Genomic DNA, 27,358 nt, shown 5'->3' with positions numbered 1-27,358 from the left:
ATCCCGTCAGCACCAAATCTCTAAGTTAGAAGCGTGTCCTATGAGTTTGGCCCCATACAATCCTCTCGAGCCCTTTCAGAATGTTGTACGCCTCTTTGTAAAAGAAGGTCTAGTTTCTCCAACCTCTGAATAATTTAGCGCCTTACATTCCTGTATGTTTAAACTGGAAAATGCACCAATCTCCTTCTCAATAAAGTTGACCAGACCACATGTGTGTGCACTATTGAAGGTGTAACTGTTTTGACCTTTCATTTATATTTTATACGGCACCTTTCATCCTGAAGATTTCCACAGTGCTTTCCACTTTCCTATTAGCAAAAGGCAGATGATTCTAGGGTAAAATATTGCTAATGTTCATAAGCTGACCCCCTTCTCTGGTGCTTCCCTTTTTTACTAAAAAAATTCAGCTTATGAACGAGTATATAAGGTAATTGAAATGCTCATACACCAACACTGGGGGATTACTTGAATGACTCCTTTTTAAAGCTCTCTTTTTGGGAGAGACTTATTCAAGCTAATTCTTTCCTAGCAGGACTTTTCTCTGACCCATTTGACACACTCATACTCAGTCTCCTTTAACAAATGGAATCTTATTTAAATAAGATGTTAGTTTCCGAAGTAAGAAAATCTACTATATTTAAAGGGAGATTTCCAAGGCACTTTTAGAACTCACTGGTGGGGCCTACTCAAACTCAATTTTATTTTTAATTTTATTTTATTCTAAATTAGTCATAAGTGCACAGGCTGAAATTGTGGACAAACAACATCACTTGTCCCATAACCTCAGCCGTACAGAACGCAATACCATCCACAGCCTCAGAAACAACTCTGACATCATCATCAAAGGGGCTGACAAAGGAGGTGCTGTAATCATAATGAACAGGTCGGATTATGAACAGAAGGCTGCCAGGCAACTCTCCAAGACCACATTCTACAGGCCACTATCCTCTGATCCCACTGAGGAATACCAAAAGAAACTACACCATCTGCTCAAGAAATTCCCAGCTACAGTACGGGAACAAATCTACATGGACACACCCCCAGAACCCCGACCAGGGGTATTCTATCTGCTACCCAAGAGCCTTACACCCGGAAACCCTGGACGCCCCATCATCTCAGGCATTGGCACTCTTACAGCAGGATTATCTGGCTATTTAGACTCTTTCCTCAGACCCTACGCTACCAGCACTCCCAGCTATCTTCAAGACACCACCGACTTCCTGAGGAAACTACAATGCATTCGTGTTCTTCCTGAAAACACCATTCTGGCCACCATGGATGTAGAAGCACTTTACACCAATATTCCACATGAGGATGGACTACAAGCGGTCAGGAACAGTATCCCTGATGAGGCCACAGTATGCTAGACTAGAGAAGGCTTGACTTGTCCACTTACTGGTACCAGCATTCCCAGCAGCGTCAATTGTCCCTGCTGCCTCTGCAGTTCTCCTCTCTGCCTGTTCCCTTAATCACTGCTTCTCCCCAGCTCCTTTAACAACTGCAGAATTTATTATTTTAGTTGGAACATTTTGGCCAGTTTTAGTGGAATGCCTCCTTCTTATAAACAGGGCAAGATTTAAAAAAAAATAAAAATAAAAAATCCACACAAAGAACAAAATAGTTCTAGTTATATACAAGAATGCAGACCCATGTTTTCAATGAGATTGGAGTCAGCTTGAATGCGCAATAAAGTGCACAGAGCCACAGGTGTGCAATGGCAAACACCATTATGAATGCATTGTGAGCATGGAAGTAGGTCCTCTGAAAATTTAGCCCAGTAAGTGTCTAGAGATTTTGCCCAAGTCAGTTTCCTGTTCCTCTTCCAGTTCAGCTGAGCTTTCAATGCTTATTATGGATAGGGAAAAACATTGTATCCAAGTCCCTCTCAGAACTTGCTTCAGGCAGGCCAACTCTCTCCCAATACTTGCTAAGGAAAAAGTGATGGGGGGGGGAGGGAAGGGGAGAGAATCAGTCAGGGTTCCAATTCAGCTCCAAGTAAGGTAGCTAGGAGCTTTTTTTTTTTTTTTAAATTGGAAACCAGAATCCAGTCTGGAATTTCTCATTAGTTGTCTAGGATGATAATAAAATCCACATTTGTTTATTCACTTGGAAAAAAGAGAAGGGCTCATAATTAATCAATGCCACTCCTAAAGCAGGAATCTGCGTGCAGTCCCTAGGAGGAAAACCGCTCAAAGAGGATTTCTGTGCTCACTTTGACTGGACTGTTGAATATTTGTGCGTCTTTTGGCTAGTTCAGTCCCTATCTTCACCCATCTCACCATGGTTATGAACCAGCAAATGAGATCATATTTGGGAGGAGTCCAGGAGCAAGTTGTCTCCGAGAGCTTTGAAGAACAGACAGGGAAGTATTTAAAGTGTTCTCTTATGAGAGACAGAGAGAGAGAATTCTAAACACTTTTTCCATTATAAAGTTAAAGACAGAACTATGTATCATCATTTCCCTGAAAAACATCCTTCATAACCACCAAAATATATTCAATATAGTTGAGGAATCTGGCCTCTTGTGGTTCCAAAAGGAAGGAAGCAGGAGGGAGAAAACTCATTGGATTGCCATAGTAACCCTGGCTTCCAGTGGAAGAAAATTTTTTTTTAAATGTTTTAAAAGAGAACAGCCCAGCGACAGCTCATAAAACCTGAAAGGGGAGCTAGACACTTCCACAGAGAGCAATTTCTCTATTTGCTTTTTCCTTCAGAGTTAGCGGAATTTTGGCAGAGTGAAAAACAAAAACCACTGCATTACTCCTGCTTTCTCACCACTTTCCCTGATGGCCATCTCTTGGTCTCAATTCCTCAGCACTCTGATTTAACACCAGTATGGCAAACAGTCCTCCACCACGTTGGTAGCACCTTTACTCGCATACTGTAAGCTGGCCGCAAGTGGTAACCGTCACTATCTCAGAGATGAACTAGAATCTACAGGGATCGGCAACTTTTGGCCCGCGGCCCGCAAGGGTAAGCCCCCTGGCAGGCCAGGCCAGTTTGTTTACCTGCCGCGTCCGCAGGTTCGCCCAATCGCAGCTCCCACGGGCTGCGGTTCACCACACAAACGCTACACTACACACACCTCAATGTATCAGACTACACACTATTTCAACTTAATAGAAGAGCTATTTTACGTTAGCAGCCAATTTCTAAAAGCATATTTACAGAGAGATTAAACTCTGGATAATGAGACCTATTACAATTAGGCCTCAAAATAGGTTTTTAATAATTAATTGGAACGTAACATATTACAGCACTTATGAAAGCTAAATTGAATCCTTATTGCAGATACTTAAAATGGAAATGAAGGCTGCAGTAAGCCATTTGAGGGGGCAAGGACTGTACGAGCAGTTCATTTCTCTTATGTCCTGCACCAAAAGTTTTAGGGGTGGCCAGTTTTGCTGATCTACCTGGATTGTGATAGCACCTGAAAATGGGTAGAGCTACAGAACAGGTGTTTCAGATGAGTTAGCTAGATGGCGATAGACTATACCTGAAAGTTGCTACTCTACCAGGACTGTTTGTTCATTTGTATTAAGCTTTCTTGGTTGTTAGATAGAAGTTATAGGAATTTGACTTACCCAAGGACACAAACTTCACTTCTCTGTGCATCTGTTTTCCCTCCCATCTTTTGTCTATTCTGTTTCGACTGCAAGCTCTTCAGGCAGGTACTGTCTCTTACTACGTGTATTCACAGCACCTAGCATTATGGGGACCTGATCTCAGCTGGGACCTCTAGGCACTACTGTAATATAAATAAAAATGCTAATGGAAATTATGAGTTGTACAAAGCTGGTGCTCTGTTTCCTCCTAGATCCAACTGCCTATATATTCAGTTGAACACAACTCGTAAAAGCTATTTGTAATAGCACCATGTGATGACTCCAGATCATATGCATAAATGTTTGCAAACTAGACGTGGACATAATTGAACTGAATGATCGTTCAAAATTAGAACAAGAATTCACAGAATGATTTGTTGTTGTATTCAAGTTTTTTCCCCCCCCTATTTTTAAAGTACAATTATTTCTATTGTTACTTAAATAACCTTGAGCTTTCCCCACTATGAGCCAAACAGTTTTCAAAGTTACCCTTCCCTACACTCGCCCTTTTATAAATTCAGAGAGAAATCCAGTCTACTTTACAACCTCCATGCTACACTGCTGCACCCGCTTCCCCCCCCCCCCCCCACCGCCCATTTACATTATTAGTGTCAGGCTAGCCAGGACAAGGAAGTGGCTGACCCTAGAAAATGTGCCCCAACTATGCCTGTCCCCAGCCTACATAAGAGGCTCGGTTACAATTAGGTAAGAGGAATTCATGTTAGTTCAGAACGGTTCTAATTTTAACTTCAGTTTGCCTGTTACCACACTGAATGCCAGTATATAGGAGATCAAGACAAGTTTTTTCCATAGATTTTCAAGCCAGAAGGGATGATGACAATCTAATCTGCCTTCCTGCATAGCAGTGATCCCTGCATTGTGCCCAACAGCTGGTGGTTGAGCTGCAGCACATCTTTTACAAAGACACCTGGAGTCATTGAATCAAGATGTGGTAGAGTCTCCATCACCCAATTGTTTGGTAATCTGTTCCAATGGTTAGTTACCTTCACGGTTAAGAAGTTTTCATCTCATTTCCAGTATGATGACTTCTAGCATCAACTTCCAGATGTTGGATCTTTTAAATCCCTTTGTCTTCTAGATTAAATCTCTCTCCAACATCAGATCTCTTGCTCCTGTGTGGATACTGCTAGATGGATTGAGTCATCTCACCCTTCTTTTCAATAATCTCTGCACATTGAGCTCCTCAAAATCCCTCATTTAAGGAATTGTAACAGCTCTTACCTGAGCTCTCTCCAATTTTTCAACATCCTTTAGCTCCGGAACTCCCCAGAAGACGGAAGCCAATTGGTCAAGATGATTTCCACAGATGTATTGGGGGGGGGGGGGGAGGGGAGGGAGAAGAGAGTGAAAGGGGGAAGGCAAAGGGGAGATGAGGAAGGAGGAAAAGACAATGGCCTGAACTTGGGTCTTTGTCCTGTTCCACAAATTAAGAGTAGCCACTGATTTTGGGTGCTCAACAACAGAAGTCTATGGGAGTAGCTGGGCCTGAGCAAGTCTCAAAGTTAGGCCCAGGGTTGGAGATCCATGATGAGAAGCACCTCAAAACCAGGGGCGCCTTTTTAAAAAAATTATGCCTAAACCTATTCTTAGATTTAGGTAAGAACTCCCTGTTTCTCCCTCCAAAAGAAACTGCCTAGCGCCTTCAGAAACATCTCTGGTGGTTGTTATTCCCATCTTTGTTCAGTGGACTCCATCTCTGGGGCCCACTGCTCACTTACCATACCCCAGAGGCTCTGTCTAGTGCCAGCAACAACAACATTCATACATGACTATTGCTAATATGGTTTCCCTGGCCAGCATGGACAGAGATTGCCACTCCCAGACAGAGTCAAACTAGGTTAGAAATTATCATCCTATGCTCTGTGCTGTTCAGAATTTTCACCCACAACTATTTCACATTTGGGGACAATATATACCTTCAAGTCAGCGGCACTGCTATGGGTACCCGCATGGCCCCACAGTATGCCAACATTTTTATGGCTGACTTAGAACAACGCTTCCTTAGCTCTCGTCCCCTAACGCCCCTACTCTACTTGCGCTACATTGATGACATCTTCATCATCTGGACCCATGGAAAAGAAGCCCTTGAGGAATTTCACCATGATTTCAATAATTTCCATCCAACCATCAACCTCAGCCTAGATCAATCCACACAAGCGGTCCATTTCCTGGACACTACTGTGCTAATAAGCGATGGTCACATAAATACCACCCTATACCGGAAACCTACTGACCGCTACACTTGCCTACATGCCTCCAGCTTCCATCCAAGACACACCACACGATCCATTGTCTACAGCCAAGCTCTAAGATATAACTGCATTTGCTCCAATCCCTCGGATAGAGACAAGCACCTACAAGATCTCTATCAAGCATTCTTAAAACTACAATACCCACCTGCTGAAGTGAAAAAACAGATTGATAGAGCCAGACGAGTACCCAGAAGTCACCTCCTACAAGACAGGCCCAACAAAGAAAATAACAGAACACCACTAGCTGTCACCTTCAGCCCCCAACTAAAACCTCTCCTGCGCATCATCATAGATCTACAACCTATCCTGAAAGATGATCCTTTACTCTCACAGATCTTGGGAGACAGACCTGTCCTCGCTTACAGACAACCCCCCAACCTAAAGCAAATACTCACCAGCAACCACACATCACTGAACAAAACCACTAACCCAGGAACCTATCTTTGTAACAAACCCCGATGCCAACTCTGTCCACATATCTATTCAAGTGACATCATCATAGGACCTAATCACATCAGCCATACCATCAGGGGCTCGTTCACCTGCACATCTACCAATGTGATATATGCCATCATGTGCCAGCAATGCCCCTCTGCCATGTACATTGGCCAAACCGGACAGTCTCTACGCAAAAGAATTAATGGACACAAATCTGACATCAGGAATCAAAATACTCAAAAACCAGTGGGAGAACACTTTAACCTGTCTGGTCATTCAGTGACAGACCTGCGGGTGGCTATATTACAACAGAAAAACTTCAAAAACAGACTCCAACGAGAGACTGCTGAGCTAGAATTGATATGCAAACTAGACACAATCAACTCCAGTTTGAATAAGGACTGGGAATGGCTGAGCCATTACAAACATTGATTCTATCTCCCCTTGTAAGTATGCTCACACTTCTTATCAAACTCTCTGTACTGGGCTATCTTGATTATCACTTCAAAAGTTTTTTTTCCTCTTAATTAATTGGCCTCTCAGAGTTGGTAAGACAACTCCCACCTGTTTATGCTCTCTGTATGTGTGTATATATATCTCCTCAATATATGTTCCATTCTATATGCATCCGAAGAAGTGGGCTGTAGTCCACGAAAGCTTATGCTCTAATAAATTTGTTAGTCTCTAAGGTGCCACAAGTACTCCTGTTCTTCTTTTTGCGGATACAGACTAACACGGCTGCTACTCTGAAACCTGTCAGAATTTTCAGTTTCCCCCACCATTTCTCTAGCATCAGTGGAGCTGCTGTGGTGCTTGCAGTGGGAGGGCAGTGTTGATGTTGCAGGCTTTTCTTTTTGAACACTATGAACTAGGCTCAAAGTAGGTTTACAACCACGTTAGAAAACAGTGCCTCTAGAAACTGAAGTCCCCGTCCACACTGGTTAGGGAAGCCATGTTAGAACCCTGCTAGCAGCAGTCTGTTCAGACACATTTGTGGCTATCATGTTTCAGACACAGAGTAAACATGGTTGATAAGCTATTACAGTACCCCAATGCTTGCCAGTGGGCAATCTCATGCACTCCAGGGTTCATAGTCCTAAAAGTCAGGAAATTAAAGTTCAATGACATTGCTGCCCTTAGCAGGGAGAGATTGTCAGGGTTGCCATGCCCTCGGATGACAACTACAAAACCGTGTGCCCATGCACGTGACAGGAGAGAGGCAGCTTCAAAGGGTCCTGGAAGGGAAGCTCTTGATGCTTATCTGAAGAGAGTCCTTTTAAGGTTAGCTACTGGTGATGCTCAGCACATTCACCACAAAATAAGGATGGAATGCAGCCCTTTCAATGCTTTAGTCTGTGGCCTGGTCTACAATTAAAATTTAGGATGACTTATTCAGCTGGTGGACAGAAGAATGCTTCCATTGACCTAGCTCACTGTCACGTGGAATGGTGGAATTTTTCTACAGCAATGGAAACAATCTTTCTCCCAATATAGGAAGTCTACAATGCCATAGTTATGCCAGTATAGTCCCTGAAGTGTAGACAAGGCCTTTGTGTAAGAAGAGCTAATGTGAGGCACTGCCAGAGAAAATTAGTTCTCTGAGCAAGGGCTGATCTCATCCACAGGAAACGGAGGAGTGTTTCTAAAAATACAGTATTGTAAAACTTTGCTGGCACCTTTGCATCCCTCCCTCTCTTGATTTAGCAGCAGGATGTCTCATTTGCAAGTGACATACAAGTCAGTCAGCCCTGTGACTAGTGAGCTGCTTGTACCTTTTGCTCTCCTCCTCTGCAAAAAAGGCAGACAAATACATGATGCATATCCTGGCAAGTACACAGAGACCAGGAAGCAGGAGCCAAACCAAAAACTATTCTGGACAAAAATCGGCTAAGTGCCAGCTGCTTCAGTGGGTATTGAAGAGATAAGAGTTGCCTGGTGAGGTGACCTCAAATCTGTTGTGATCCAATTATTAAAGAAAAAGAGGGTTTACTGTGTTCTTTGACCTGTTTCGTGAAATCCAAGTGGACTGTTGTGGATATGTGAATATGTCAGAGACAGATTCCTGGGGCTGGGGGTTTGAGGGTAATGTCCCAGTTCTGCTCATTAGAGAGACTTGGTTCATATGCGGTAAAGATGAAAGTTATTAATTCAATTACACCCAGACACATACCCCTGGGAGGTAGGACACAAGTGTCCTATGGGGTCGTCTACCATTAAGGCTCAAACCAGCTGAGACTCAAGCTGCATGCAAAATTGCAAGAGTTATTATGGTTGACCCTGGGCAGTTAGGCTAAGCAGATTCCCCGTCATCATTCTGGAATAGCTAGTCAGAAAGCAACAGCCACAGACCATTGGTAGGACCTGGACGGGATATGTCCACTCTGCTGAAGAGTTGCTGTTAACTGACTGTTTCAGTGACTCATCCAAGATTCACCCAGTTTACATGGGCTGGATAGGCCAACAAAACGCAAAAGTTGCCCAGCGACATTTCTTCTGAGGACAAGCAATTAACAGGGCCCTTGAGATCACACTTGAAATGAGGTAGTGAATTCCCCACCCTGAGGCTCAAACTCTGAGAGGGCAAATGTTTTCCAGGAAAAACTGCAAGACGTTCCCCTACTGACATCTGCACTTGCCAGAGAGTTGAAGTCCATTCACCTCATAGCAGAGAAAGAATCCAGTGAGAACGCCAAAAATATCCTCTTACTGTGAGATATATTTTAACATGATGACCACCACCACTACTCCCCCCGCATTTAACGCCAGTTGAAATGATCTGGCACCTCTCAGGATCAGACCCTCAGTTATGCTCTTTGCGCGTGCGCGCGCACACACACACACACACTCACTCTAAAGGCCCAGTGGGCAACTCAAGAACCACTGTGAAAAGTAAACATGGTGGGAGTGAAGGGGATAAATTAGCTACTTATTACCCTGTGTACTAGACTGGTAACTTAAGACTAGTGTGGGCCAACAACCGTGCAAGATTCCCACTATAGGGATTTGCAAGTGCTTCATGGGCAGGAACAGAGCTTTTTTCATAGTGGACATGCACCTCTCGGTCATGAGATCTGATGCACACCAAGGTCCATTTTCTGGGTCAGCTACTTTCATAAGCTACTTTACATCCCTGGCAGGCACATCAAGCCTATGGAGCTGCTTGCTTTAAAGAACAGGTGGATCACAACATTCCACTGCTATTTCAGTGGACCATCAATGAAATGCCACAGCACCAGGGAAGATGCCTGTGCCAAGAACGAGTAGAGGGTGGTTTAAAAAGTGACCAAACAAAAAAAACCAACACACATACACACCCAAAACCACACACACCACAAGCTAGACGCACTAGAGATTAGATCAAATTTCTGGCCAAGATTGGAGAGTGACCATGATTTCAGAGTGAAGCCTGATTTTCAGAGGGTGCATGCTCCGCACTTTCAGGGTGCAACCAGAGCCATAAGATTTCTCCTAAGCAAAGAAGAGTCTGTATTTTAAAGTCTGAGAACCCAGACAGAAAATAAAGAGCTCCTGCCATAGCCAGTGCAGATGCAGAAGGGAGTATTAATGTCACCAGGACCATTCTAGTTGAAGTATTATGATACATCAATTTCAAAAGTCATGAATTGGACACCCAAACCTGCATTTGTGCCTTTGAAAAAGTCTCCCCCCACCCCACAAATGATAATACTCCCATCATATTAAGCCATCTCCATTAATACTACCACACAAGCACCAGAGACCACAACCAGATATTCAACTACATTATTGGGCCTGTCAGTTGATAGCTGTCTGCTTATCACAGTACAAAGTATCTCCCTCATGTACACACTGAGAAAGCACTACTCTCAAGATACACAGAAAACAGTGGAGGGAGTTAAGTAAGGCCTTGATTCTGCAATGATCTCCATGCAGGTGCACCCACATGGAGCCTCTATGGGTAAACAAACATATATGGTAAACCACAGAAGCCATTTAAAAGCTAGGACACGGTCACATAGCTGTGGGCTTTATAGTAGTTTAGGATAATCCAAGCACTGTTGAATATTGTAGAGAGATGTTTGTAGAAGATTATAATTGAGAGAGACTCCCTCATACCAGACAGTATTATGAACATAGGAATTTGGAGATGTGCTCTGAAGACAGGGGTTGGAAACGTCACCTAGATGCATGCAGCAACTCACTATAGAATAAGGGTCACAAACACATGGCCCGCGCCGTGCGGCCTGCCAAGCTCCCTACGCCCCCCCGCCCGCGCACCCTTCCGCTCCTCTGCCTACCCTGTGGCGCTGTGAGCCCCACGCCGCTCCCTGAAGCTGCTGGACTAGATACTGGCATTGTCTGGGGCTTTTAAAAAGAAAATAAGCCCTTCTCTTTACAGGTCTGTCCTACTGCTTTTTAGCCACTCAGGCTTAGTGTCCTTTCTAAGTACTCCCGTCCCTGCAGCCCCGGGCGGAGGAGAGGAGAGAGTTGAGGGCTATGGGCTCTCGCTTCCAGGCGCTGCCCCCCCCCCCTGCAGCTCCCATTGGCTGGGAACGGGGAACCGTGGCCAATGGGAGCTTTGGTGGGGGTACCTGGAGGAGCAAGAGCAGCACATGGCGCCATCCCGTCCCCCCCAGGACTCAGACTGCTTCCTGGAGCAGAGCCCACACCCCAACCCCCTGTCCAGAGCCCCCTGCCACATCCCACACCCTCCCACACCCCAACTCCCTGCCCCACCCTGCACCCCTCACCCCAACTCCCTGCCCTGAGCCCCCTGCCGTACCCTGCACACCTCCTGCACCTCAGCTCCCTGCCCTGAGCCCCCATCACACCCCGCACCCCTCCTGCCCCCCCTGGGGGCAGGGAGGGGGTAGAGTTGGGGTGAGGACTTTGGGGAAGGGGTTGGAATGGGGGCAGGAAAGGGGCGGAGCCTCATGGAAGGTGTGGAGTGGGGGCGGGGGCAGCAAGGGGTGGGTGTCACTGATGCGGCCCTCGGGCCAACGCACTAGTCCTCATGCAGCCCTTGGTCATTTGAGTTTGAGACCCCTACTATAGAAGTTCTCCAGTTTGTTTTATTCCTTACTCATTCACTGGTTTGTTATTTAATGAACCCCAAGATTGTTACATGCATGACAGATTTATTTTCAATACTGTATAGACTGTTCAAGTTTAATCTATGCTTATCCCATGAGAAAAGTGATTTATCCACACCGAACCATATAGAAAGGCAAAGGCAATTTACCAGGAAATCAAATACAGAGAATATCTACAATTTAAAAGCATAAAGATCTCAAATATGACAGTACACCATTTGTATATTAAAATACAATAAAAAGATGGCAGAAATAACAGGATCTCTAAAACAGATCAAACAAAAACCAAAAGCAGAACTGAGAAGCCTCCCAGTAAAGAATGAATGGGAAGAGATCTTAGGCCACAATATAGATATAGATATTGAGCATTAACATGTTGAATGGTTTGGCACCAAAACAAATCTCTATTTACGCACACTGAATAATAAAACAAAACAAGGCACTAATAATATTGGCAAAAAACCCAAAGGAAGAAACTAAGTAGTGCAAAAACAACAAGGAGTCTGGTGGCACCTTAAAGACTAACAGATTTATTTGGGCATAAGCTTTCGTGAGTAAAAACCTCACTTCTTCGGATGCATCTAAAGTAGTGCACTAAATACTACCTTTAGGTTGGTAAACTTTTCTGCTTGTTATGGGAAAGAATGCACATCTGAAAAATTATTTGATACAGATTCTAGACAGACTGGGCCAGACAGCACAGATTTGATATCCATGGAGCTATGCCGATTTATACCAGCTGAGGAACTGACCCATTATTATTATTAATCAGAATATTGGGGTGGGACATACCCAGGGTACATCTAGACTAGCATTTTTCAACCCTGAGGGTCTGCAGATGTCTAAGGGATCCATGAAAGGTGACTCTGAAAATAAAGAAGAAGAAGAAGTGGGCTGTAGTCCACGAAAGCTTATGCTCTAATAAATTTGTTAGTCTCTAATGTGCCACAAGTCCTCCTGTTCTTCTTTTTGCGGATACAGACTAACACGGCTGCTACTCTGAAATCTGAAAATAAAGTTTCAGATCCCAGAAAAGGCATTCTGTTTTTCTGATCAAAAGTATGTGAATACCCCCACCTACAGGTCAAAACCCAGAAGTGTTGTCATTAAATGCCCACAGTTTAGCACCCTTTCTCACGCTACGTCAAATACCGTGCCAAGCACATGGAACATTAATAGTTAAATTCTGTTCAGTCAGTTTTCAATCCAAGACTTCTATAGTAGGGGTCCGTGGACCACAGCTTGAATTTCCAAAGGGGTTCACATCTGCATTCAACTTTTTTAGAGAACTACCCATAAAAGAAGGTTGAAAACCATTTATTTAGACCAGTGATGGGCAACCTGCTGGACACCGCTTCCTGCATCTCCCATTGGCCGGGAACGGCGAACCGCAGCCACTGGGAGCTGCGGGCGGCCGTGCTTCCGGACAGTTAATGTAAACAAACTGTCTCACAGCCCGCCAATGGATTACCCTGATGGGCCGCATGCGGCCTGTGGGCTGCAAGTTGCCCACCACTGATTTAGACTAAGGAGTAGCTGTGTCAATCCTGCCCTCTAACCTGAGGTGCCCTTTACACTGCTTTGCTGTTGTTGCCTCCACTCCTGGACTGCTCACAAACAGCCTCCAGCACTTAAGTCACTCCCAGCTGTATCTGTGCACACTTGTAACCTGCCAATCACACTTAAGTGTTTACGAGCCTGAATTACACTGCAGGGAGACCCTAGCACACTCCCACTCCCAGACTTTGCCCAGAATCGTACATCTCATACTTCCCAACCCTCTCCTGGACAATACAAGCTCATATAAAATCTGTCATTTTATTAATAGAAATTATAAGCACAAATCTTGTTATCTCAAATGGAATTTCCCCAAACACACTGCTTTAGATAAAACAAAAGACCAAGATTAAGTGAATATAGGTAATAAGGCATAAAAAGCCAAAAATGGTTACAAGAAAAATAAAGTGCCTAACTTAACACAGTTACATTCAAAGCAAAGTTTCTCTCACCACATGTTCTCCGCAGTCTTACTGGCCAAACTCCTTAGCCTAGGACTCCTTCTTCTGTGTAATGGCTGCTTCCTTCATTCCTTCTTGTGCAGTGAATCAATGGACAGAAGGGGAGAAGGAAAAGGAGGGGTACATGGGGTGACTGCCCCTTCTTTTCATATAGTCCTTTTGAGAAGTATTTCCAGCTGGGAGCATGTTGACAGGCAGACTGTGTGGACAGGAAGCCCATGCTGTCTCTTTGCTAAAAGGTAGGTTGTCTGCCCATGCCCCTTTTCCTGATCAGGGGCTACTCGCTGGCAGGCAATGGCCCACTGATCTTGTTTACACCTGGCTGAGGCGTCAGCTTGCCCCTTGTCTCCAAGGAACTGCTTTGGTTACTCCCCAGACTTGGAACATGTCTACACTGTGCACCTTACAGCAGCACAGACGTGCCACTACAGTCATACCACTACAGCCATTCTGCTGCAAGGTAAGCGGTCTTGCTGCTCATTGTTGGCAGGCGAGAGCTCTCCTGCCGACAAAATAAAACCACCACCATCAAGGGGTGGTAGCTTTGTTGGAAGGAGAGCGTCTCCTGCAGACAAAGCACTGTCCACACCAGTGCTTTTCGTCAGTAAAACTTTTGTCTGTCAGAGAAGTGTTTTTTCCACACTCTTGACCGACAAAGGTTTTACCGATGGAAGTGCAGTGTAGACATAGCCTAAACAACGCCCTGCAATTAAATCTTATAACTTTACATATGTTGCCACACATTTTACCAGGACAGTAATATTTGAAAACTCAGTTTGATCGACACCTCACAAGGCATATCTTGTACACAGAATATTACCACATAGGGTGCCAGGGGTGAATACAGAGGAACAGTGTCACAAAAACCCAACGCAATACAGCCAGAAAGGAACAGATAGGGGTTGATCTTTGGACTACGCAGCATTTGCCAAGAGAATCCAGCCACTGCCCCTGGATCACCACACTATTCCAGGCAACTGATGCAGGCTGAGCTGCAGAAAGCCAATCTTCAACAATTCATGCAGCGTTTCAGCTGAGTGGCACCCAGAGTGGAAAACAGAGGGAATGCAGAGGGTTTTAAGATTGAAGGACAAAGCCAAGAGTCCTAGCTCTGCCACAGACTTGCTTGGAGGACATGGGCAAATGCTTTACACCATACTGCCTCGCTATGCCACACTTTATCTACATGTAAATGGGAATGGAGAATTCTTACCTGCCTCACAAGGGAGTTTGGAGGCTTATACCATGTTTGTATAGGGATTTGAGGGCTTCTGCAGAAAGGTGCTAAATAAATATTAGCACACATCACATGACTAAAGGAACTCCATAATTTGTTCTCAGATACCTATGGTGAAGCATCATGATTTTTTTTTTTTTGGGTGCACTGAGAGAACACGTTTTTCATACTTGCCTACTGTGTTCTTAGATTATTACTGTCCTAGGCTGCGAGACTGATCTCTTTTGTACAAGTAGCTCTCTTAATGCTTACTTCATGTTGGGCATTATGTGCATCCTTCCAGGGCAAGGAACAGTGTATGGCTCCCTATTCTTGTTCTTCAGAGCTGCTACATCAAGTTCTCCCCCCACCCCCACCGTAGATACTGTTCAAAGAGAAGGAAGTCACTCTCAGCTGAGCAGTTTGAAATTTTAAACCACAGCAAGACGTGCACGGGGCTAGCCACTCCCAGGTTTATAAAAGAACGGGATTGGCCTATAAATATCTCCTGGGTAAAGGAATCTGGCAATGGAAATGAAAGGACAATGCTCCGAGAGAGATGTACCAGCCAGGAAATGCCAGCAAACCATAACAGTGACTGAATGACAGGTTTTAGAGTGGTAGCCGTGTTAGTCTGTATCAGCAAAAACAACTAGGAGTCCTTGTGGCACCTTAGAAACTACCAAATTTATTTGGGCATAAGCTTTCATGGGCTAGAACCCACTTCATCAGATGCATGGAGTGAAAAATACAGTAAGCAGTATATATGTATATCAATCACAGCACATGAATGGGGGGGGGAGGGGGTTAGTGCTAACGAGGCCAATTGAATTAAGGTGGAAGTGGCCTTTTCTCAACAGTTGACAAGAAGTGGTGAATATCAAGAGCGGCAAAATTACTTTTGTAGTGCTAACGAAGCCACCTCATTAGAAAACAGTTTAAAAGGAAAACTCTAGTATAATATGTAGGGATATTCAACCTTATACTTCAGAGTTTGGCTTAAACCCCAACTATTAAAAACCAGGATAAGACTGAATGTGTGTGCGCGCGCGCGTGTGGGGGGGGGGGGGGGAGAGAAAGAGATGATCCCACATCTGCCTATTGCAAAAAAACCTCTTACACCTTCCTCTGATGCATCTGCTGCTGGCCATTCTTTGAGACAGGACCTGGACTAGATGGACCTTGGATCTGACTCAGTATGGCAAGTCCTCTATTCTCCCATGCATTCAAATGCGAGTTGCATTCCCTAGGTCTCACCCTGCTTTGCAGGGAAATATCAATATAATTAAGCCTATCACTGAGACAAAGACACACAGTGAAAACAGTGATCAGTATTCTCAGAGACTGCTTTAAAATTTCATGCAACTATATTTATTTAACTAGGGTCATATCATTGCGGTTACTTTTAAACAACACACACAAAATACTTGGCACTTATATAGCACCTTTCATCACAGGGTCAAGCCTCTTTACAAATTATTACACCAATCTTAACACTCAGGAAGGTAAGTGGTTCAGAACGGTTTCAGAGTAGCAGCCGTGTTAGTCTGTATCTGCAAAAAGAAGAACAGGAGTACTTGTGGCACCTTAGAGACTAACAAATTTATTAGAGCATAAGCTTTCGTGGACGATAATTTTAGGTACGAAGGTCACATGACTTCCTTTGATTCACAATGATTCAGTACCAGAGGCAGAAACAGAGATCCATTCTCTTCTTCAAGCCACTAAATGACATTCCCTATCTGTGACCACACTCACTAGACACAGGCCCCAGAAACCGAATTCAGAGCTGGATGCAAACACCAAACTTCAGGGTACCGGGAACTGGGTTTTGGTTTCAGCTGTTTATACTGACTATCTGCTATGGAAATTTCCCTCCCCCACACTCCCCTCAAAAATGAGCATTAAATGACTGCACATTTAAATACACAGGCAAGTATGAATGTATAATTGTTCAACTATACATACCTACAGCTATTGGCATGTGATCAAGCCAACCCTTTTTATTACCCCGTAGGTGTCTGCCGTGTACTGTGGAATTTCTCAGGGGGACTGACACATACACACCCTCTCTGAAAATCCTGTGAAGCTGCCTTCAATACTGCAACTAAACCAATCTGTTTCCAACAGGTGCATACACAACACTGCAACCTGAGCAGATTTTGAGCTGTTTTGCATTATCTACAGAGCCATTTCAAGAAGTCATACAGATGCAGACCACATTAGAGCAATTTTAACCTTGTTTCTATAACATGGTTTAGAAGTTGAAACATAGGGCTCCTCTACACTTAGGGTGATCAGATGTCCCGATTTTATAGGGACAGTCCCAATTTTGGGGTCTTTTTCTTATATAGGCTCCTATTACCCTCCCGCCCCCGTCCCGATTTTTCACATTTGCTGACTGGTCACCCTATCTACACTACACAGCTTTTAGCGACATGGCTGTGTCGCTACAGCCGTGCCGCTAAAAATCGGGCTGTGTAGCCACTGTTTGTTGGCTCTCCTGCCGACAACCTGCTGTTCACACTGGCACTTGTCGTGGCAAAACATGTGTCTTTTTGGAGGGGCGGGAGGGAGAAAGGGTTAACACCTCTGAAAGACAAAAGTTTTGTCATTCAATTGCCAGTGTAGACAGTGCCTATGGCTATGTTACACAAGAAGGTAGAAAGTGTCATGTCAAAACCACAAGGCCCCAAAGCTGTCCTAACTGTAACTGATGCCACCATGACAAAAATAGAAACACACAGGGCTCGCTAATGAACCCGACTGAGTATGAAATATAGCCCCCTCTGCACTAAAATCCCAGAGCATGTTTCTACTGTAAATTCCTTGGGGCAAAGGATTACAGCTGAGATTTAAAAAAAAAAAAACACTCAGCATGTGCTTTTCTGAATGAGCCCAAGACTACTCCCACTGAAGCCTCGGGGAACAATACCGACCATTCTGTCTGTAGAGAGTGAGGTAATATCTTTAATTGGACCAACTTCTGCTAGTGAGGGAGAAGCTCTGGAGCTTACACAGAGCTCTTCCTCAGGTCAAGAAATTACTTCACCCTCCTTCTCTAATATTCTGGGACCAATGTTGCCACACCACCACTGTATGCCATCAGCACACAAATAAAATAGTATTCCTCTGCCTTTTAAACCAGCACTACTTCTGCTTTACTAGACTGCCATGGTTCATGTCTCTTGTTTGAAAGGAAGGGCATGAGGGTAGACAGGCAGCTTGTTATGGGAGGTTTACCTCACTTCACTTTGTTTTAAACTAGATCCTTTCCATGCCAGGTGGTTTCTCATTTTACTCCGAGTCTCCTAAAACAGGAATAAATAAGAAACCTAAGCCACGTCTGTGAAGGGGAAATGACCAAAGGAAGGAGGAAAGTCCAGAAGCATTCAAGGAAACAACAACAAAAAAAATCCCCTAAGCTATTAGAGACAAGAATCTAAAGTGCCATTAACCCAAGACGGAGAAGTGATCTTTCATATAATACATTCACCATGCCTTCCTCTACCTCTAAACCATACCATATATACCCACCAAAGGCAAGAGAAAATAGCTATCTGCTGTGTGGAAAATGGAATTAAAAGGGAACTCTGTTATGCCTTCTAATTAGACACTTCCCTAGTAATGCAGTCAGTGTATGCTCTAGATCTGGAAGGCTGCCATAGGCTGCATTAGATACTAGAGTTGGTTGATCGTTTTCAGAGCAAGTCAATTTCTTCTTCGTTATGTTTAATTATATTTTAAACAAAGCTATCTGGCTTCCTGTAGTCTCTCCAGGGACACTTCTTGGTGTGGGCCAATCCAGTTCTGGATGAAGGCAGCACAGCTCCAAACACTGGACTTGGACTCTGCTTTCAATTCAGCTCAGTTAGCACAGAAGCTGAAATCTGATTGCCTGCTGAAGATTCAAGAAGTGAGATTCTGAGGGGGAAAGAGGAGAGGGAACGACTCAATCTTCAATGAAGTGCATAGCCAAAGCAAGCTATGACTGAACTGTCATTTAAAAAAAAAACAGAACTAAAAACTGCCATATCTACAAGTAAAACTGAAAGATCAGTTCAGTAAATCTGATACCAGTAACTCCCCATCTTGCGAAATGAGGCAGTGGAGTTTTTCTTTCAAAAAGCCTATTGGAATTAGCACCACCAACTGTGTACTTTCACATTTCAGAGACAGGTTTTCAGAAGAGCTCAGAACATCAGGAGCTGAGCTCCTCTGCAGACCTGGCCATTAACATCAGAGAAGCATGTGCAGAGCGCTTTGGAAACTCCTGCCCCAGCTCCAAGTGCTGAGCATTTGGCAGTCTGGCCCTTAATGACCTAATAAGGCACAATCTAATTGAAGCCAATATCAGTCTCTTTTGATGCCCAGACATTTCTTTGCACTTCTGGAATACCTGTCTTCAGAGGATCTCAAAGCACTTTATGACTTTCCTGTGGTGAAATGGAGGCAGAGGTCAGGCGACTTCCCAAGGTTACACAGAAAGTCCATAGCAAAGTGAAGAACAGAACCCTGAACTCTCAATTCCAAGTCCTGTGCTTCAACATTTAGTCAGTTCATTCAGGTTTCTGGCCTTGGTTTCATCTGTAGCTGCAACAATACAAGTCAATCCAATTGAGGAGACCACCACTGAGAAAGAATTGCATCTGCTCTTGTAAGGGCTGAATTTTGACAGGAATCCTATCAACTTCAGTGGCACTACCCTCGCTTTTGTCAGTGCTGAATCTGTCTGAAACTGCTGCAGATTTAAGGAGCACTTTGCATGTGCTGGTTTTTCTGGCACCATGGTAACATCAGCTGGTGAGAGTGCTAATATCTCACACCAAGAGTTTGAGGGGTTTAAAGTTCTGTTTTTTTTGTTTGTTTGTTTTTTAAAGAAAAGGAGCTGCAGATTCTAAAATCCTTTGTGAAGCATAGTGAGAACTGAATATGCTGACACTTATCCCTTCCAAAACATGTATCCCCATAAGAAACCCCATGTATGATACCTATGAACTATAAATGCTTTCAGTGTTGTTGTAGCCATGTTGGTCCCAGGATATGAAACACACAAAGTGGAACAGATGTGTCAACTCCTTATGCTTAATAATGTTGCAAGAAACCAGTCAAAATGGATAATTAATACCTCTGCAGTTATAAGATAAAGGAGAGTTAGTGGATTGTTGTAATGAGACACACAACTAGTGTCTCTACTGAGTCCATGATTTTTGGTGTCTAGCAGAATCGTGAATTTAAACTCCTCTTTTGAACGTGTTGGTCAGGTCTCCTTTGAGGATGAGAGGTCAGATATAGAATGGTCATTTTGTAAAAAAAAATGTTCACCCACAGAGCTTGACCAACTTCTGTTGGTCCAAAAAGAGAGAACCTCACCCACCTTGGTACAAACTGTAAATGGTATATATAGGCATTTGACCGTGTGTACATGGCATACACAATGCATATATAAACTAGGACTATAATTTATAGTACCCATCCATCATAATTAGGAAGACTTGCACTATGCCAAACCTGTTAGCCTACCTTACCAGACAACTAGCTGGTCTGGCATCTTCTACATGAGATCTTGAGCTAAAGGACCTAAAATAAGAAGAAAGACGGTGAAGAGGAGACATTTTTCGTATGGCACTCTCCAGTAAGTTGGCAGAAAAGGAAGGTCTCTCCATCCACTTCCTCAACACACACTCCAAAATGTACTGGTGGCTGGGGGGGCAAGAAGGTTGTCATTTATTTACACTGCAGCTGAACAAACATTAAGGGGGGGAGGGAGATGCCAGAGTTTTTCCCCTTGTTTGGTGTATGACGGTAAAGCTTTAAACCGCTTCCTTTCTTCTTGTTAAGCCGCAGAACAAGCTTCTTTAACATGCAATGAAAGTGCAGAGTTCTGCCAAACTTTTTGTTCTCCCTCACACTTTTATGCCAACAACTCCGGACCTGGATTAGGTGCAGATAAGCAAGTGAGTCGAGGGAGCTAGGGAAGGGCAAGAACTGAGCAGCTCTGCATACTAACAACCTAGTCTGGTGCCAGACCTGGTGCCTCTCACAGCTTAACAGATCCTAAAAACTACAGTACATAGATTTTTCAAGGGTTCCACACCCACGACTGGAGCTGGATTTTCAAGAGAACACAGCATGTTGGGTGCTGAGCACTTCTGACAATCTGGCCCCAATTGTAGGTTCTAAAGTCATTTGAAAATCTAGCCCTGTGTTGACGGACACCCTCGAGGGGGTAGTGACTTAGACTGAATGGCAGAACTTCAAATACAAATGTAAAGACACCTGACGTTAAGACAGGGCTAACTATCTCCTGCCTAGGCTCAAATTTCAATTGATAATTAAAGATGTCCCGCTAATCCCATAGCAGCAAGCCTGAGTGTTCCAATAAAACACAGCTATGAAAGCTACAAGATACCTTTAGTCACTCCCCCCTAAGGGTATGTCTATAAAGGAAATTAAAAAAAGTGATACATCAAAAATCCACATAACTGGCTGAGACTCTCTGCCATGGGTAACGCAGGCCATCGGCTAAAAGTAGCCAGGTAGATATTTAGGCTCACGCAAGAGCCCAGGCTCTGTGACCCTCCCCAGGTGCCAGAGCCCAGCCCAAGCCTGGCTATTTTTAGCCCCACAAGCCTGTATCAACTGACGGGGGCTCTGAGACTTGCTCCCACAGGGGTATTTTCCTGGGTGAGTAGAGACACCCTAAGAGGTCTCCCAGCTTTTGAGCCTCTAAGCAAGTGTCATCTGGGACAAAACTGCTTGATAACAAGGGTCACTAGTGGAGTCAGACAGGGCTGATGTGCTGATCCCAGCCCCAACTGGCTACCCGTGGAAAGATGCCCGCCAAAACTTTCAGAATGATGATCGGGAGTAGTACTCAAATCTTAGGCCTGAGCTGAAACAGGGGTGGCAGAGATGGATGGACGGACGCACAGCAGTCCCAAAGTAGCCTATCATCTGCACTGGGTTAGAAACAGCTCATATGATGAAGCTTCTGCCACTTATGAGGCTCCCATGCTGTTGTAATTCTTTAGTGGAACGATGACCGCCAGGGACCCTTTGAGCACTTCATGCCACTCCTCAAATCAGCCGTAAGAATCGCCACTGCATGTTGCTGACACTTGTCCAGATCAGTCTGCTCTGCCTCTTTACACACAATAGTGTTCTCTTCATGGCTGAGATTCCACCACTAAGACTAGACATCCCATATTTCGGACGGAGATCACTGCCCCTCGTGACCACCTTGGATAGTCTGAACATTCCATTATTCGTGGAAGCTTCCTATTCCTTCTCTTAAGCAGTCTTCCTCCTTTTTAGTCACTGCTTATGTTTTCAGGAGCAACCAGGATCTCTCAATCTAGGCACCCCCCCACCCCACCCCCAAAAAGCGCAGCACTGGTCACTTCTGAAAATGTAGGCCATGGCTTTTAGTAAGAGGCATTTTGTGCCTACATTAAATGGCCCTCCTAGTGACCTTAGAGCACTACTCCAGCTCCACCAGCCCTTGACCTCCTCCTCCTCGTGTCAAAATAAAGTAGATCTGTGGGAGAGAGAGTGAGGCATGGGGGCCCCTGTCCCTCTCCTGATCAACAGTGGAAAGAATCTCTTCATTAAGGACATTTTCCTTGAGTTATCATCAAATATAAAAATGCTTCCAAGCAAGGAGGTGGCAAGAGCAGAACACTGAATGGGGAAAGAGAGAAAGGAGAGTGCACTTGCCTCTGAGACAAAGCAACATTCCAACAGATAGGAAAACAGTCATTTCCTACAAGGGAGACAGGGGTGGATGTGAACTGGCAGGCTTGTTCTGCAAGTGTGTGTGTGTGTAGCTCCCATATATCCTTCCTGCTAGATCCTAGTGTCGCCACAAAGAACCACTCCCCCAACTCAAAACAAAACAAAAAAAATATCAGGAAACTAGGACAAAAGGAAAGAAAAAGCTCCTGGATGAACTAGATAACTGGAAAGGAAGAAAGAGAAGGAAAGTGCAGTGACCCCAAAATAAGGGACTTAGATGGAGATGCTACAGTTTTCTACCATCTGCTTGTTATTTTGAGAGGAGGTGGTAACGAGAACGTTAGAAATATTGTGTGGAGCTCATTCTTTAAACATGAATTTACACCAGGGATGAACCCGGCCCACTGTCCTCAGTTCTGGTCATGTTTTCATAGGGAGATATCATCACACTGGAGAAAGGGCAGTTCAGCAAGGATGGTTGCAGTTGAACTTATTCTAAACTGGAATCAAGAACACCCCAAGGTGATCAGACGGGAGTACTGAAAACGTGGGGCTGGATAACAGAGGGCAAGCACGTGGTCCAGCAGCTGGAGCAGCCAAGAGTCTGGAGTTCCACTCCCAGATTGATGACTGACTCCCTGGATGCCCTTGGGTGTCACTTTACCTGTCTGTAAAATGGTCCTAATACTTACATGGCCAGAGCCGGTGCTGTGAGGTTTAAGCAATCCATGCTTGAGATCTCTTGAGGAAAGGTGCTAGAGAAGCTCACAGCATTGCAAAATGAGATCATGTCTACACTACAGACTTCTGCTGGTGTCGGCGTCAGTCAGTGGCGTGATCCCTGACAGACATAGCTATGCCAGCAGAAGCCCCTACTCCAGATGTAGTTACACCAGCAAAACTGTGCTTCTACTGGCATAGTTTGTTTTGTGCGGGGAGTGCGGGTGTGTGGAATAAGCTATACTGATAAAAAAATAGAGCTTTTCCACAATAGCTGCATGCACATTAGGAGTGCTTTGGTAGTGTAGCTATACCAGCCAAGCACTCCTAGTGTGGACATGGCCCGAGTTAAAAGTGCTGCCTGCTCAGTGAAGTGAGGAGAATTAGAGCCCAGGAAAGAAAATAAATAGGAAATCCCCAGGAACCAGAATCAGCTATTGGTTGAAGCAGCATTTCTTGTTTATACCACCAGCAAATCAGTAAACAGCACATTCTTAGATAATCATCTGTCACTAGCTGGGGTGGGATGGGGGTTCATTCATGTAAACAGATTCTCTTTCATCAATGCATTCAGATCCAAGAAGAAATGAGTGTTGCAAAAATATTCCCTTCAGCAGACTTCACCCTCACTGAACTCCATTTTCACCGTCATCAGCACTGCTCTTTCTAGCAGTCAGCAGGGACCATGACCTAGAATTCCACAGAAATGGAAAGGAGTTCAAGGCAGTGCGTGTGGCAGCCTCCCTGCCACCCCCATCTAAAATCACCTCTCTGAAACGGTGCTAATCTGGTGTCTGATCAGTGTAAATACATGCTGTCAACTCAATTTAAAAGTTGGGTGAAGACTGATGTAGCCTTTGGGCATTCTCAACTGCCAGCAAAATAGTAAGTCTAACCAAAGCAGGGCAGGGAAATGGTGTTCAACTACTACTCTGGTCTGTAAAAAAGCTGTAAGAACCACATATCATCTGAGACAGCCCCAGCCAACCCAGCACCGAAGCATCACTGTCTGCTCCTAAAATGTCCAGCAACGACGATAACTGGCCACACCAGCTCAATCTCAGGGAGGAAAAGGCATGAGAAATAAGCAGCCAAACCGAACAAAGGGCACTGCCCTTCACTCACAAACCCCCACTCACCCTGGGGGGGACTCATAACTGGGACAAACACACTGACCTTATTACACACACAGGGGAAGCTAGCCTATGCAACCTACTGTTAAATTAACACAGCTGTAGATCTGATTAACTATTCATTGCAGGCAGCTGCTAAAAGACCCTCTTGCTACATACAGGGTAAGATTTACTTCTTAAAGTCGTATGGCAACAACAGTGCTCAAGTTGTACTGTCAGGAACTCTAAGTTCCACAGAATGTTACTTAAAAAACAAAATCAAAACCAAATCTCTTCTAAAATCCAGAGCTATAGAAACTCAGGCAAAGACTTTTCTGAGGTTCAGGGTGTGGTCCCTGCAAAATTCTCCAAGCAGGGAGGGAGTATGAGACGATGGGAGGGGTGTGAAAAACTATGCACATCGCCCATCTTTTAAGCATCCTCATTTGTCTAGATCATCTACTAAGCAAGTACGTTTTAACTCCCCCTTCCTCCCCACCTACATTCCTTCTCCAAGCAGTCAGCTCATCTTTCTTAACCCAACAGCAACACAGAGTTTCTGGTTCATATCCCAAGGCTGGGAAACCTAACATTCCCCCCCTCCAAACTTCACCCAGATTCCCCATTTGTAAAGCAGGAGCACTAGACAAAATAAATAACACGAATAAGTTTTTTTTAAAAATCCAGTTTTACATGTCTCCTCATTTTTAACTCCCCCCCCAGATATAGATGCTGGAACTAGGGGTGCAGAGGGGAAGGGGTGCTGCAGCACCCCCAGCTTGAAGTGGTTTCCATCATATAAAGGGTTTACAGTTTGGTTCAATGACTCAACACCCCCACTATACAAATTGTTCCAGCACCCCGGTTTTCAGAGCCAGCTTTGCTGCACATATTAGAAAATTTGGCATCAAAACTAATTTCAAAGATAAAAACCTATATTTATAGAAGAGTTATTTTTTCTTTTTTTAAAAGAAAAAAAAAGAAAGAAAGAAGGGGGAGGGAATACGTTACACTCTAGTTTCCAGCCTCTAACCACAGGATTTACATGTTTCAGTAATTCTCTAGTTCCCATCTCCTAGAACCCCAGAAAATACTTCACAGCCTGCAGATGCCTATTTACAGCTGACCACCACGAGCTAAAACCTCAGCTATTATATTATATAACTACGCACCAGCCTTTCTACCCACAGGCATACCCTCTCAACCCAGCAGACAAACAGATCCTCACACGACGTCTCCCAAGCATTTTTCAATTCAGTTTACAGGTGGTTTATTAACTTTGGCGAGCGTCTGTACATTTTAACCCTGCATCAACGAAATCCTTCAGAATTTAAAAACCAAATTAAAAACCACTTCAGATTTATGGGGCTTTTTTTTTTTTAAACACAACAAAATTAAGAATTACCCCAGCAGGGCAAGAACAGCTCACTGCTCAGGCCCATATGCTCTTTCAATGCAACCACAATTTTTTCTGGGCTAAACCTCCCGCATATTCCAAACCGAATTCCGTTCCCTCGTCCCTCGCAGCTGTTCAGAGGAGGAGATTTTGCTCCTCTCATGCAGAGAGAAAGCAAAGGCTCCGCTCCCTTCTGAGCCTGCTGCATTGTTTTGGTAGAAATCTCCCCGCAGCCAGGAGGAGGAAAAGCGACCACGGCCACCGCGCATTCTATGATGCGCAAATCCGCACCCCAGACCGGGAGGGGTGGGGAGAGAAATGGAAAAAGCGCACTCACCCAAAAGACAAAATTAAAGACAAAAAGCAGGTATTTGATGCACTTGGTGCAGCCTTCCACGCCCATTGCTGCAGATTTCTGTGGGCAGAGCTGCCTGCGAGAGGTGGCCTGTTAAATCAGCGCGTGCGAACAAGGAGCCGTAGCTATTGCACAGGGTAGTCCTCTGTGTTTTCTTTTGGGATTTCCGCTGACTGGCTAGGTGCTAGGCTGCTTCTTTGCTCTATCTCCTCCCTCATTCAATTACAGACGCCCGCCCGCTGGCTCTGTAGCTAAGCCAGGATCCTCCCACTCAGCCGCAGCAGGTCTTTTTTACAGAGGAGGCTACCGCCTCCTGGGGGCAGCCAGCCCAAACTTCTTACTGCCTTTTACACCATTTCTGAACTACCACAGAAACAGGCAGCAATCATACTGCACGCACAGCTGTTCTCAACGTTCTCAAGCGACTGCGCAGATGTTAACGGATGAGATTGATAGAAAAGTAGCTCTTACTTAAATGACTGTGTGGCCAGGTTCACAAACCACAAGTGACTACTAAAAATATATATTGCTATTTTAAAGGATCAAGTGTACATGGCGGCCATTGAATTCAACAGCGGAGCAGCTACATGCCTAGGGATTCTTCTGGGGACCTACTGGAAGTTTAAGGGCTGCACCCAATTTTGGATAACAGGGTGGATTCAGGTTAAAACTGGCAGTTTTAAATTTGGAAAAACCAATTTCCCCATCCCTCATCTAATGTATAATTTGTATTAGGCCCTGATGCTGCCAACCCTTAATATTCATACTAAAGTATACTGTCAGGAATAGTCCATTGAAAGCAATGTGACTACTCATGGGAGTAAAATTAAGCACTTGCATAAGCCTTTGCAGGATTCTGGGCCTTAATGCATCCAATGAAGAGATTCAGTTCAGCTGTTTTTGTAATTCAGATCAAGCATATTTGCAATTCAATTATATTTGACCTTTCAGCACATGACAGGTTTCAGAGTAGCAGCCGTGTTAGTCTGTATCCGCAAAAAGAAGAACAGGAGTACTTGTGGCACCTTAGAGACTAACAAATTTATTAGAGCATAAGCTTTCGTGGACTACAGCCCGATATGCATCCGAAGAAGTGGGCTGTAGTCCACGAAAGCTTATGCTCTAATAAATTTGTTAGTCTCTAAGGTGCCACAAGTACTCCTGTTCTTCTTTCAGCACATGAAATTCAGAAAAAAAGAAAAAACAGGCAAAATACATATTTTTAAATTTAATAATTTTTTCTCCGAAACCAATTCTGCCCCCTTGCTCATCTCTAACAAAATGTATTTCTTGCTCTGGTGCTGATCCTATCACTCATACTTATGTTGAGGAGTACCTTACTCTGCAAACAGGTTTGTGAATTCCATTGGGGTTACGTAGGGAGGATAGTAATTCTCAAAGTGAAGGTGACAGAAT

General features: G+C 44.3%; 1 protein-coding gene across 1 annotated transcript in view; it reads right to left on the bottom strand.

Moving 5' to 3' along the window:
- Nucleotides 1-26,202, bottom strand: part of CD81 (CD81 molecule) — an 81,677-nt gene extending 55,475 nt beyond the window's left edge. The window contains exon 1 of the mRNA XM_005288985.5: nucleotides 25,925-26,202. Within this exon, the coding sequence (XP_005289042.2) occupies nucleotides 25,925-25,990 (66 nt within the window). The 5' untranslated portion in view covers nucleotides 25,991-26,202. The remainder of the gene's footprint in view (nucleotides 1-25,924) is intronic.
- Between the last annotated feature and the right edge of the window lie 1,156 nt (nucleotides 26,203-27,358).

The sequence above is a fragment of the Chrysemys picta genome, chromosome 4 (genome assembly GCF_011386835.1).
Source record: "Chrysemys picta bellii isolate R12L10 chromosome 4, ASM1138683v2, whole genome shotgun sequence".
Lineage (NCBI taxonomy): Eukaryota > Metazoa > Chordata > Testudines > Emydidae > Chrysemys > Chrysemys picta.
The sequence above is the reverse complement of the archived record's forward strand: the minus strand, read 5'-3'. Positions and strand labels throughout refer to the sequence as shown.